General features: G+C 38.8%; 1 protein-coding gene across 1 annotated transcript in view; it reads left to right on the top strand.

The window, feature by feature from the left end:
* Window positions 1-1,660: 1,660 nt before the first annotated feature.
* LOC128661751 (NXPE family member 3-like) overlaps window positions 1,661-14,557 on the top strand; it is a 161,079-nt gene continuing 148,182 nt past the window's right edge. Inside the window, exon 1 of the mRNA XM_053715971.1 lies at window positions 1,661-1,914. Within this exon, the coding sequence (XP_053571946.1) occupies window positions 1,661-1,914 (254 nt within the window). The remainder of the gene's footprint in view (window positions 1,915-14,557) is intronic.

The raw sequence follows: 14,557 nt of genomic DNA, 5'->3' as shown, positions 1-14,557 counted from the left end.
GATCCTGACTTCACAGTACAGTCCAGCCCCGAAATACCAGGCAATCCCTCTCTGAACAAGAGAAACAGCAAAACCCCAGACGTACGTTTCGGCCTATTGTGGGCCTCGTCAGTGAGGTGCAGCCATATCCCTCTAGGCACACTGAGCAACGGGTCCACGTCTGGATTCCCGCATCACACTTAGAGAGACTTCCCCAAGTGTCATAATTTGCATAAATAAAAAGAGAGAAGCGCTCAACCTGGGAACGAACAATAGCATAATAGCTTGTTCTATGGCTAATTACCACCCTAAAAGCAGCCTCTTTTTGCTCAATATGTGCCTTTCACAGAGAAGAACTTTCCTGTAGCATATCAGTCGGATCCTGACTTCACAGTATAGTCCAGCCCCAAAATACCAGGCAATCCCTCTCTGAACAAGAGAAACAGCAAAACCCCAGACGTACGTTTCGGCCTATTGTGGGCCTCGTCAGTGAGGTGCAGCCATATCCCTCTAGGCACACTGAGCAACGGGTCCACGTCTGGATTCCCGCATCACACTTAGGGAGACTTCCCCAAGTGTCATAATTTGCATAAATAAAAAGAGAGAAGCGCTCAACCTGGGAACGAACAATAGCATAATAGCTTGTTCTATGGCTAATTACCACCCTAGAAGCAGCCTCTTTTTGCTCAATATGTGCCTTTCACAGAGAAGAACTTTCCTGTAGCATATCAGTCTGATCCTGACTTCACAGTACAGTCCAGCCCCGAAATACCAGGCAATCCCTCTCTGAACAAGAGAAACAGCAAAACCCCAGACGTACGTTTCGGCCTATTGTGGGCCTCGTCAGTGAGGTGCAGCCATATCCCTCTAGGCACACTGAGCAACGGGTCCACGTCTGTGAAAGGCACATGTTGAGCAAAAAGAGGCTGCTTCTTGGGTGGTAACTAGCCATAGGACAAGCTATTATGCTATTGTTCGTTTCCAGGTTGAGCTCTTCTCTCTTTTTATTTATGCAAATTATGACATTTTGGGAAGTCTCCCTAAGTGTGATGCGGGAATCCAGACGTGGACCCGTTGCTCAGTGTGCCTAGAGGGATATGGCTGCACCTCACTGACGAGGCCCACAATAGGCTGAAACGTACGTCTGGGGTTTTGCTGTCTCTCTCGTTCAGAGAAGGATTGCCTGGTATTTCGGGGCTGGACTGTACTGTAAAGTCAGGATCAGACTGATATGCTTCAGGAAAGTTTTTCTCTGTGAAAGGCACATGTTGAGCAAAAAGAGGCTGCTTCTTGGGTGGTAACTAGCCATAGGACAAGCTATTATGCTATTGTTCGTTTCCAGGTTGAGCGCTTCTCTCTTTTTATTTATACTGTTCTTAATTTGGTCTGGAACAGAAAGTGAGCTGGAGGGCTGGTTTAAAATCCTGAATGGGACCACTGATAACCTCATATTCAAGATGACACACTCCAAAACAAGCATTGATTTCCTGGATCTAAGAATTTTTAGAAGGAACAGCATTTGGAGACTACTCTCTTTAGCAAGGAGACAGACAGAAACTCTCTGTTTAGGGCTGACAGTTGCCATCCACCAGCACTAAAGCAAGCACTCCCAAAATCCCAACTCAAGAGAGTCATCAGAAACAACTCTCTTGACACATTGAAAATCCAACAACTAGTGGACATGAAAAATAAATTCAAGGATAGAGGCTACCACGATAAGAACCTTGGTTCGACTGTGAATGAGCTAATAGCACTCACCCAAGAAGAAGCACTACGGAAAAATGCCAAAGATGGTACAGAGGAGAAAAAATGTACCTTTGTGACTACCTATACACCAGATAAATGGCAGGTACCGGCTATCCACAGGAATAATTGGGAAACCGTGAAAAGTGACCCACAACTACCATTGACCAAATATGAAGCACCAAGAGTGGGGTACAAGAGGGGTAGATCCCAACGAGACATCCTAATGCGCCCTGACTTCAAAGCAAGCTACAACCCTGGGACATGGCTGGGAGCTCCTAAGAATGGATGCTATAGATGCAGCGGGTGTACAACATGCAATGGCCTGACACAAGGAAAGTTTTTCACACACCCGTGGACAAACCAAAACTTCAACATCAGGTACCGACTGACATGCACCACTAGATATGTGGTATATTTGTTACACTGTAGCTGTGGACGGTATTATGTTGGTAAAACCAATGATGATCTCAGAATGTGTATGGCCAATCACAGGTGTGGTATCAGGAATGCACTAGAAACTGGTAAGACTGACCAATCCGTGGCCAAGCATTTCCTTGTGGCCAAACACTCTGCTCCAGAACTCAAATACATGATCATTGACCATGTTCCCCCTCTCTCTAGGGGGGGGGTAATCGGGGAAAGTTGTTATTGCAGAAGGAAAGCAGATGGATATTTACCCTGCAGACCCTAGTGCCTAGGGGACTTAACACCAACATGGATCTACAATGCTTTCTATAAAGTGGATCTATGTGATATATGTATGAGATGGTATAAGATCTTCCTGGGCCGTCAGGGACCCGAGGGGCCCTATTCCCTCTATGATGAATCCTGTTTTTTGAATTGAAGTTGTAATGTCCTTATATAGCAAACATTAACTCTTTATATGAATGATGCACTTGCAACTTCTAAATGTAACTGGCACTTTATTCACTGGATGACATAACAAGGTGCTCCTGTAGATTTGCACACAGTAATATGGATAGATACACATATATATAGTCCTTTATAATGAATGGCTGCTGCACTCCTTGTATTAGCAGTCCTGTACACTGTGTATGCAGCACTATAGTAATCCAGGGAAACTTATATCTGTATAACTGTTAACTGTATAACTGCAATATAACAACTTATAATGTGTAACTGACAGTTCTTACTCTTCCTGACTGGCTGATGCTGTATCCTCTGCAGTGATCTGTAGCTGACATTATATTTATTAGTATCAGCAATTGTCAGAGCCTCAGATTCAGTCCTTGTACTTTAACTGCATCACAAACTGTCACAAGATGGCTTCTCTGAACTGTTCTGATTCTAAGCACAGCCCACTTGATGACATCATCTTTGTATGGAAGCCATCTGACCAAACCAGGAAGTAAGCACAACACTACATCTCCTTTCCTACTTATTTTTTTTTTAATAAACTTAACTGCACAACAACAATGGTAAGATAAATCAGTCTTCTCCAGCATCCTCTTGTATTGTGGACGTGAAAGCTGCTTCTTGTTTCTTACGTTGACGAAAGTTTCTCTGATATGTTGCATGTTTTCTCCGGCGAGTGTCTCTGAGATTAACTTCAGGAGACCAACGAACAACAGGTGTTCGTTGCCTGGGAGTACGAGCATGACTATTGTGGTCCTGGATAGAATTTCCTGACTCATCATTACAAAGTTCTTGTACTGAGGCTGGTATTTCTGAGTCATCTTCTGTAGTTGAGTCAGAGCTTGTGTTTGGATCATGCCAAACACCACCCTAGATATCAAAGTCATTGTCTGATTGCATTTTTATGTGATGGTCCTCACCAGCCTGTTCTCTCCTCTCTAGCCGTGGTCGTAGTTGGTTCACATGGCGGCAACACACACCTGATTGAGTGGTTATCACATACATCTTTGGGCCCTCAACCTGGGCAACAACACCTGGTGCCCATTTTTCCTCTGTATGGTACACCCTATACCAAACCAAGTCTCCTTCTGTATAGGTCCGTGAAGGTTTTCCCACTCTCATTTTATCTTGCATGATGCGGACTGTTTCTGCTACATCTGGTGTGATTAAATCCAGCTTTGTACGGATCTTCCTGCCAAACAATAGTTGAGCTGGGGCAACTCCCGTGGTGGGGTGTTGAGTAACCCTATATTGTTGCAAAAATTGTAAAATGTTTTTAGTATTAACCTGCTTCTCTGCTTTTAGCGCTTTCAGTGGCCTTTTAAAGGTTTTGACAAATCTCTCTGCTTGCCCGTTGGTGGCTGGGTGATATGGTGCCGTCCGATGATGGTGAATTCCATTCGTATGTAAAAAATTCTGGAAGTCTTGTGACACAAACTGGGGACCATTGTCTGTTACCAGTTTTCTTGGCAACCCAAATACTGAAAACAGTCTTTCTAAGGCTGATATGACTTCAGTAGTTGTAGTCCTTGTCATTGGAATTACTTCTGGCCACTTAGAGTGTGCATCAATTATGATTAAGTATGAGATTCCATCAATAGGACCGGCAAAGTCCAAATGTAGTCTCTCCCAAGGAGTAGTAGGCCAGTCCCATGGTTGTACAGCTCCTCGTGGAAGCTGTCCTTGAGCTTGAGCACACCCTTTGCATGCCATAACATAGTTCTCAATGTCCTTATCAATGGCCGGCCACCAAACATGACCCCTAGCCTTCTGTTTCATTCTGACAATGCCTGGGTGTCCTTCATAAAGGAGTTTTAAAGTAGCTTGCCGTAGCCCATTAGGAACCAGAACTCTCTCACCCCATAAAATACATCCATTTCTGAGTGTGAGTTCTTTCGCTCATAGTATGTATGCTCGCTGCACATCACAGCCAGTTCTTGGCCAGCCATCTCTCAAATACTTTGCCAGAAGTTGTAATTCAGTATCACAAGCTGTCTCCTTTGCAATTTGTTTGGCATGTACTATACCCGTAAAACACACACTTGGAAGGCTTTCTTGAACAACTGGTAAGGAATTCATTAGTGGAAGCCTGGACATGGCATCAGCATTGCCATGGGAATCATGGGCCCGGTATTTGATGGAGTAATGATATGCTCCCAAAGTTAGAGCATACCTTTGCAATCTAGCCGCTGTAGTGGTTGAAATTCCTTTCCTTGGATTAAAGATGGTCAGCAGTGGCTTGTGGTCAGTTAAAAAAGAAAATTGTCTACCATAAATATAGTTATGGAACTTCTTAACAGCCCATACAATGGCCAATGCTTCCTTGTCTAATTGGGAATAGTTCTTCTCTGCCGTCGTTAGAGAACGGGAAGCAAAGGCTACCGGACGGTCTGTCCCATCTGGCATTGTGTGTGACAATACAGCCCCTAAACCATAAGGCGAAGCATCACATGCTATCATGAGTGGTTTCTGAAGATCATAGTGCATTAACATGCGGGAACACAGGAGTAGGTTCTTGGATTCCTGGAAGGCTTTATTGCATTCACTGCTCCACAACCAGGGTCGATTTGTCTCAAGAAGCTGATGTAGTGGGTGTAACGTATGGGCTAGCTGGGGAAGAAAACGGTGGTAATAGTTAAGGAGACCAAGGTATGATCGTAGTTGTGATGCATTCTGTGGTATAGGAGCTTCTTGCAAGGCCTTGACTTTGTCATCAGCAGTGTGTAGACCATGACATTCTATAACATGGCCACAAAATTCTAATTTGTCACGCATGAAAGCACACTTCTCCAAGTTGACCTTCAACCCATAGGTCATTAGCCGCTGCAGTACCCTCTCTACATTGTGTCGATGTTGTTCCTCCGTCCTGCCCTTGATTAACATGTCATCTAAAAGGCATTGGAAATAGGGTAGTCCATTTAACAGTTCTTCCATGGTGCGTTGCCAGATGGCTGGTGCAGGAGCAATGCCAAAGACCATACGATTATATTAAAATAAACCACGGTGAGTATTGATGGTGAGTAACCTGCGGGAATCTGGATGTACTTCAAGTTGAAAGTAAGCATTTTTTAAATCAATCTTTGTGAAATGTTGTCCCGCAGCTAAGTTAGCAAAAATCTCTTCTGTTCTGGGTAATGGATACTTATCCACTGCTAACTGTTCATTCAACACCATCCTAAAGTCTCCACGTATTCGGATCTGTCCATCTTTCTTTCTTACCAGTACAATAGGAGAAGTCCACTCACTACGATGCACTGGGGTTATAATCTTTAACTCTTCTAACCTCCTCAGTTCAACATCAACTCCTGCCCCTAAAGCGAATGGCACAGTTTGTGCTTTGAAAAACTTTGGCCTTGCTCCAGGTTTTAACTGTAACCGTACCCTTTTGTTCTTAACTTTTCCCAGAACTTTCTCAAACACTGGGGCATATTTGGTCTTAATGTTCTGAATCCACTGGGCACGATCAACTCCAATATGATGAACTTCACTGTTTTTGAGGCTCTCAGGCATGCCAAGGGCCCGTATCCAGTCCCTTCCATAAAGAGGTAGGCCACCTGATTTTAGTATATATAGTGTAAGATTGGCAGTTTTACTGTTTGTACACACAGATACAAATGCACACCCCAGTGGCGTCAAGACTTCTCTGGAGTATGTTTGTAGCTTCAAGGTAGTGGGCTGCAGCAATACTTGAATTTTCAGCTGTTTCCAATCTTTAATTGTCATAACTGAAACTGCAGCCCCAGTATCTAAGTCCATGGTCAAATCTTTTCCTTCAATATTAACATGAATGGTCAAAGGCTCAGACCCTGCTGTCATGGTGTATACAGTCAAGCTCTGAACAGTCATTTCCTCTTCTGAATCTGATATGGCTCCCTTATAAGCCATGTGGTATTTTCCCTTCTTATGAGTTTTGCTTGAGACACTCTGCTGAGATCCTCTGCAAGCCTTCTTTAAGTGTCATGACAACGAGCATTTTTAAATCTGCATTCAGAAGCTACATGATTCTGTGCTCCACATCTGTAACAGCTAATAGGCGATGATGCTTTTGCTGAATATTTACTGGCTGGTTTAGTCTGTTGCTTCACATTAGAGAAAAATACCTGTTCTTCCTTAGTGTGAGAATGCGTCTGCAGTAAACTAGTGTCTCGTGTTGCCTGTTCCAAAACAGAAGCAATCTCTAGTGCTTTATGGAAGGTCAGGCTCTCCTCTGTCAAAAGTCGCCTTTGAATAGATTCTGTACTGATACCCATAACAAACTAATCTCTAAGGGCAATATTCAGATACTCCCCAAAAGCACAGGTGCTGGCCAATTTCTTTAAACTGATTGCAAATGAAGATACAGTCTCTTGTACCCCTTGGCGCCTGCTATAAAACTTGAACCGCTCAGCAATCTCTAATAGCCGTAGTTGGAAATGTTGTGTTAAGATCTGTATTATTTCAGACAAAGACTTGGTGGCTGGCTTTTCTAGGTGTAGCAGATCTTTTAGAATCTCATATGTTTTAGCACCAATAGTTGTCAGACAGACAGCAACAGACTTAGTATCTCCAATGTCATTGGCAAGTAAATACTGCTGTAGTCTTTCAGTCCAGGAAACCCAGTTATCTGTGTCAGGGTCAAATTCTTTCAATGCTCCAAATACAGCCATTATAGCGTGAGTTTGTGGTAGTATACTTGTCGCCAGATGTAATGTCCTTATATAGCAAACATTAACTCTTTATATGAATGATGCACTTGCAACTTCTAAATGTAACTGGCACTTTATTCACTGGATGACATAACAAGGTGCTCCTGTAGATTTGCACACAGTAATATGGATAGATACACATATATAGTCCTTTATAATGAATGGCTGCTACACTCCTTATATTAGCAGTCCTGTACACTGTGTATGCAGAACTATAGTAATCCAGGGAAACTTATAACTGTATAACTGTTAACTGTATAACTGCAATATAACTTATAATGTGTAACTGATAGTTCTTACTCTTCCTGACTGGCTGATGCTGTATCCTCTGCAGTGATCTGTAGCTGACATTACATTTATTAGTATCAGCAATTATCAGAGCCTCAGATTCAGTCCTTGTACTTTAACTGCATCACAAACTGTCACAAGATGGCTTCTCTGAACTGTTCTGATTCTAAGCACAGCCCACTTGATGACATCATCTTTGTATGGAAGCCTCAATGTGCCATCTGACCAAACCAGGAAGTAAGCACAGCACTACAGAAGTGCTATTATTAGCAGTATTGTTATTGTATGTCTATTTATGTGACACAAGTTTGCTAATAGTCTATGATCACTACTACTGAATGTGCTAACCTTTTTAGTGTTTTTATTACTTTCATGAGGTTAAATATGAACAATAGGGTATCTAACTATATACTTATATGATAATCATGGGTGTTTATATCTAATTATGATTATATGATCTTGCTCATTAGGGTTGCTTTATCTATGTGTTTATATGTCCCATCATAACACACTTAATGATCTAGTTATGCCCAATAGTGATATAAGTACATATACATATATTATTGGTGACACTGTATATATAGACTTGTTATCTGAGATTGAGAATTTGGCTTAAACTAGCATTTAAACACATAGACCAGAATTACATTGTTAACTCAGGTGTACTGACAATTACACATATTTTATTTGTGCTACAATAGACTCTGTTTGCCTAGGATATTCTTAGGCTACTCTTTAAGATCGACTGTTGCTTTACTTATGTACTTATAGTGTCGTCTTATTATGGGTGACTAGTGTTATTTTTGCGTAGGACTAGGATGAGATTCACACACATTATGATACAGAATAGTGTGCTTATTATCTAGCCTCTAACATGTAATCACATGTATTTTATTTGAATAAGTGCTCCCAATATACTAACATTGGGAGTATTTATCTATGTTCATTAACAATACTACACACAGGTTCTCTATATATTAATTGCACAGGTCGTTGGTTTCTATGTGCTTGTACATCCTATGCACACAGTCTCATTTTCTTAACAAGGAGGACTTACTAGCAGTATGATTCAGTTCAGTATTGATATGCGCAGGGTTGCTAGGAGATGCTCAGCTGTTTTGTAACATGTCTTACTTTGCTTTTTAGTTTGTCCCTGGTGAGATGCCATCACTGACAGTTGGCACATGCGCAGTTGCGCCATTGGAACGCCGGTGTGCATTCTTGCTTTGGAGTATCACTGCACGGTGTAGGATATAAATATGGGGTAAATCTATAACATGTAACATGTTTTTTATGGTCTGAGTAAGGGGTTAAACTCCTCGAAATGTCACTAATAAAGAAAACTATTTCTTCAAAACCGGTGAGTGCCTTTCTATTGGATTGACTATATATATATATATATATATATATATATATATATATATATATATATATACACTTGTTATATATCCTAGGTTGCAATATTATTTATTTAGATTTCAGCAGTAACCTCCAACGTGTTATATAGTTACGTAACAATATTTTTGATTAATGGAATTATGAATATTGATAATCAATCATAAAATTATTTTAACAATAACTCCAATAAATATACCAGATTCTTATCAATACACCCCAGTGAAACGTTATATAATTTCTGTAGTGTATTCCAAAATGCTATTGAGGTATCTAGAAATTATGACGATAAAATTATTATAAATATTAATAATTAATCTCAAATTAAATTAATTCCTGAGTTCTGACCAGTTAATCTCTATATACACATTGGTTATATTTATGCAGAAAATAGTGCATTGATTATGACCAAATATATATGTCTAGTTGTTACAATATCCTATATCAAGCAGGCTATATAAACATCTATATTAATTAATATTCAATTAAATTGTCTGGTACCTATGTATTATGGACACAATATAATCTATAAAATTACCTTAACCCAAAACTAATTAATTATTAAATACTGCAATTAAAGTTTACTTGAATAATTTATAACATTAATTTATAACATTAATCCAATGACAAAATATGGGTTAATGATTTAACAACACTTGATTAAAGAAATATATCCCAATGTTATAATAATAATAATCTTATCTCAAATTCAATAAATCTAATGGAATTTGCTGGAGATTATTATTCAACAACTAGCCAAAAATAGCTTTATGTCACTTCAAATAACAAACCAGAGATATTTATATATTATCAACACAATAGTCAATTTATGTGCAATTCTTAAGAGGTTTCCCAGTAAATAACAAAAAATAATTTATAAATAGGGGCTGCAAAAACCCCTCTTCCTAATAATAAGGTTACTTAGTACTAATATATTTCATATATACAGTACACTGGACTATTTAATACTAGCGTTGCAACTATAAAGTACCTCTTTAAATACCAGCCTCAATTTAACAACAGCAATAAATAATATCTTTGCTTTAAAACATTAAAAATATAACAACATCAAACCGCTTAATACATTACCAGCAAACCAATCAGAGAGTTTAATATTCCAGATATTCCTTATGGTCATACATGAAGGTATCACTATTTTTGCAAGGGTACAGGTCACAAGGTATCTCTCTTGCCCAAAGAAAGTTTTCCAGCCAGGATTCAGAGAATATAGTCGAACAGCGTGTATTTCTGTTATAACAAAGTGAGTCTTTATTATGTCTCTTCCCTTCTTTGCATAGTCTTTTTGTCTGTGACTGACTCCACCTTTAATTCTAAATCACCCAATGGAAAAATCTCTGATTACGCCCTTAGCTTTCATTAGCTAATCCATTGGTTATTCAATTTCCCAATTGAATTCTTTTGGCTGCAATTCTCATATTGGACACTGGAGGGGGCAACAGGCAACTGGAGTGTAGTTCCATTTTTCAGCTACAGGGAAAATATATTCCCTTATATATTTTTAAAACATATATTTAATATACTTATTATTCCCTAATATTAATAAATTATAAGACTAAGCATGAGTATAATGATTTAGTATGTATTCTTATACATTTAAACACTAGACCTGTGTACAACATTAAATCTATACAACATACACATACATGTATACTTCCCACTGATTATGTCTTAAGAGATGTACCCAAAAGTCACGTTTCTATAAGGGGACTAAAAAAGGATTTTAATTCATAATTTCAGTATGAGATTAATTAATATTTTAGTTCATATTCTGATATAATATCACCACCTTTTCCAGTTATTATCTTATATCATATACATACCCTGTGAGTAGCAGTCTGATGTAATTCTGTAGTAATTAATATCATTATAGATATACTGTTATATATATATATATATATATATATATATATATATATATATATATATATACAGTATATTTGATTTTACTCCATCTGATAGGAATACATTGCCTATCTGTGGATATCCCTTTAATTATCCCTTTAATATTGAGTGCATTAAACTATATGATACAATTCATGCCACACTTTACATAGGCATTTATATACCAGCATCTACTAGTCATATTTGGAACCTCATTTTCACACCAGATTCCTGAAAGAAAGAAAAATAAATATAGTTTTATTCTGACACAGTCCAACATTTTAAATTCACCAATACAGCTACCCACTCAATACAGCAGACACTTATCTAATATAGTATTTCAGGTATATGGTATATCTCCCAGCCCAATATATATATTATATAGCTATTTTAATACCATCTGAGTATTTTAACTATATTAAACTTATGTACCAGTCATTGTATATGCTGGCATCTGAGCTATCACCTTTCCAGACAAGGATTGTGTATTCAAGAGTTGCAGGAATTACAGTGTCTTGTTTATACATACATACTGTAAAATTAACTGCTTTCCTGAAGATCCTGAGCTTCAAACATGAGTCCAGACCAGTGTCTGCTGTCCACAGGGGTTCCTGTGATCTAGGTAACAGGTTTATCTTGTTTGAAAAGATCAAATCTCATTAAGTGAGGAGGCAAAGGATCTTTTGAAGCTTCTACTTTCTAGTTGGGGAACAAATGTTCTCTTTGTTGTTTTGGGATGTGTATTTGGTCAGAAAGAGGGGAGATTGATTTCTGAGTCTGGCTTCAGAATCTTGACAAAATGGGTTTGGATTTAGCAATGGTCTAAGCATTTCATATAATATTGAAGTATTACATATATTACATGTAGATATCCCCCTTTCCATTCTAAAATATGAGGGACACATGTATTGGAATTGACTGAAATCTAGTGGTAGTTGGTGAGTGTACTGACAGTATATGCATTGTAGACAGTCTTACCATAAAATAGTCCGTTATTTTTTGAATTCTCATATTATCGTGCTATTTAGCTAGACATCTAATCCATGCTTAAAGTTACAACACTTCATTAGTGTGTTTGGGGATATGGTTTGTCATTTTCCCTCTATGACTTGAAGTTGGGACCTAGGATGGCATGCTTGCAACGGATTAATATGGAGCCATTTATCCATAAAAGTATCATTTTTAGGGATTATTATTTTATAGGCATTTGGAGATATTTTGTCAGTAATGAAAAAAGGACCCCTCCATGATGGAAGAAATTTCTTCTCCTTAACTTGATCTCTTCCAAAGTTATAAAGATAAACTTTATCATTAATTTCATATTCCTTTTTGGAAGTTTTGAGATCATAATAAGTGTTAGCAGCAGTTGCGGCCTTCTCTATGTTCCTTTGAGCAAATGCAAAAGCATATTGCAGATGCTTCCATAAGTTTTCTACATATTGATGGGTAGTAGCAGCATTTATTAAGTTCTGGCCTAATGTACGGTACAGTAAATGTTGAGGTCAAACCATTCTTCTATCAGTAATCAATTCAAAAGGTGACAGCTTACTAGCGCTACTTGGTGTTGCTCTTAATCCCATTAGAACTAGAGGTCATTTTACATCCCAGTCCTTGCCTGTTTCACTCACAAACTTTTGGAGTATTTTTACAATGTACTGATTATAACGCTCTATACCACCACTAGAGGGAGCTCTATATGCTATATGGAGCTTTCTTTTAACCCCTAGTATCTTCCACGTTTTTGTCATCACTTCACTAGTGAAGTGGTTCCCCCGATGGCTGGGGTAAGCAAAATCTAGAAAACATGTAGTTAATGAGCAATGCTGCGCAAGTTTCAGCAAGATTATTAGGTGCACTGATTTTTGCACTCGACCCATTTGATGAATAGGCATGTTACTGTCAACATGTATCTGTTACCTCTTGATGACCTAGCTACTGGACCAATAAAATCAATTTGTATATCTGACCATGGCATTACCATCCCACTTTTCTGCAATAGCCCTCTATGTGTTGGTGCAGTGGGTTGGAACTGTAGGCAGATTAAACAACCTTGACAGTAGGTTTGAACATCCTTCAACATATGCAGCCAAAAGGCGTAGTCACAAAATATTTAATATTTTAATTTTGCACCATGATGGCCAGATGTGGGAGCATCATGGGCATGTTGAAACATGAGACCCTTGAACTGGGTAGGTACCACCCATTGTGGGATACCTGTTTTGGAGGTCCTAATTAACAAACCATCCTGTAATTTGAATTGTGATTTGGACTTTATTAAGATTCAAAGATCTTCCTTACCAATACAGTCATCTTTTGAGATGGGGTTGTTTTCAGGATCCTGTATGTGTTTATAGAAGATACTCATAATGGGGTCTTCTTTTTGACTAGTGATCAGGTCCTCACTAGAAAAATATCCGACTACATTGTACCAGGTTAGGCTCATTATGTTGTTTAGCCTGGTTTCTGGTAATGGCTTCTACGTGAATTGCACCCATTAAGTGGTCAATATTAAGGAGCTCTCCAGTTATGGCTCCTTGTTTGGCTAATGAATCTTATCAGGACCTTGAATTCTGAAATGACCCTTGGTCTTTTTCCAGTGTATGGTTAACCCATTAGAAAGCACTAATTTACCAATCTCTCAGAACAACTTACCATGTTTGACTGGTTTGCTGTTAGTTTTCTGCATGCCATTTCTTTTCCAAGATGGCAGGTATTCAACAAAACTGTCACGCACATAATTTAGGTGATCAGTAATGATCACAAATTTAATAGCCATTTCAATGTATCTTAAAATAGCAGTGAGTTCTGCTACCTGACTGGATCTTGGTCCAATGTTGAATCCTACAGGAATATTTGGGAATCCATTTTCCCAAGCTATACCAATGCCAGCGACTAATCTGCGCTCATTATCAATAGTGGCATGGTAAGAACAACCATCAACATATACCGAAGGTAATGTTTGACACTGGTCCTCATTGTATATTGTATATGGGGAAAGCAATTGTTCCTCCAGGAAATCATCTTCTAATAAATCTTCCCCATGATCTTTAGCAGTACAGTCATGGAGCTTAGCAAGCCACTGTGTGACTGGATTCTTTTTGCTTATAGCAAATTTCTTAAGGCCAGCCTTGTAAGGAGAGAGTCCAAGCTGTTATGCGGCTATTGGACAGGTCCCCATCTCTTATGCTCTCACTTCGCAAATATAGCAAAGGCTGGTGAGTGGTTTCTACAATAATTTTCTTGCCTTGTATGTAGCTGCAGAAATTTTGTAGAGCCAATATAGTAAATGAGGGCATTTTTTTCAATCACAAAATTTTATTTCCACTGGGGATAAAGTTTTGCTTGCATAAGCAATGACTTTGAATAAATTATCATGCTTTTGGTATAAAACAGCTTTCATGCTTACATCTGTGTAACCTGTCTCTAGGAAGAAAGGTTTACCGCCTTCAGGGTAAGCAAAGCAAGGTGTTTGAGTGAGTTTCCTCTTCAGCCCTCTTATGGCTGTCTCTTAAGCCTCACTCCAGTGCCATACTACATCCTTCTTTAGAAGATGTAGTAGTGGTTTAGCTAATTCTGCATAATTGTCAATAAATTTGCGAGAATAATGTGTCATACCCATGAATGATCTCAATTCCTTTAAGTTTGTTGGGTTCTTGGAATTTATTATGGCTTCAACCTTTTTCTTC

The sequence above is a fragment of the Bombina bombina genome, chromosome 5 (genome assembly GCF_027579735.1).
Source record: "Bombina bombina isolate aBomBom1 chromosome 5, aBomBom1.pri, whole genome shotgun sequence".
In the NCBI taxonomy this organism is placed as follows: Eukaryota; Metazoa; Chordata; class Amphibia; order Anura; family Bombinatoridae; genus Bombina; species Bombina bombina.
The sequence above is the reverse complement of the archived record's forward strand: the minus strand, read 5'-3'. Positions and strand labels throughout refer to the sequence as shown.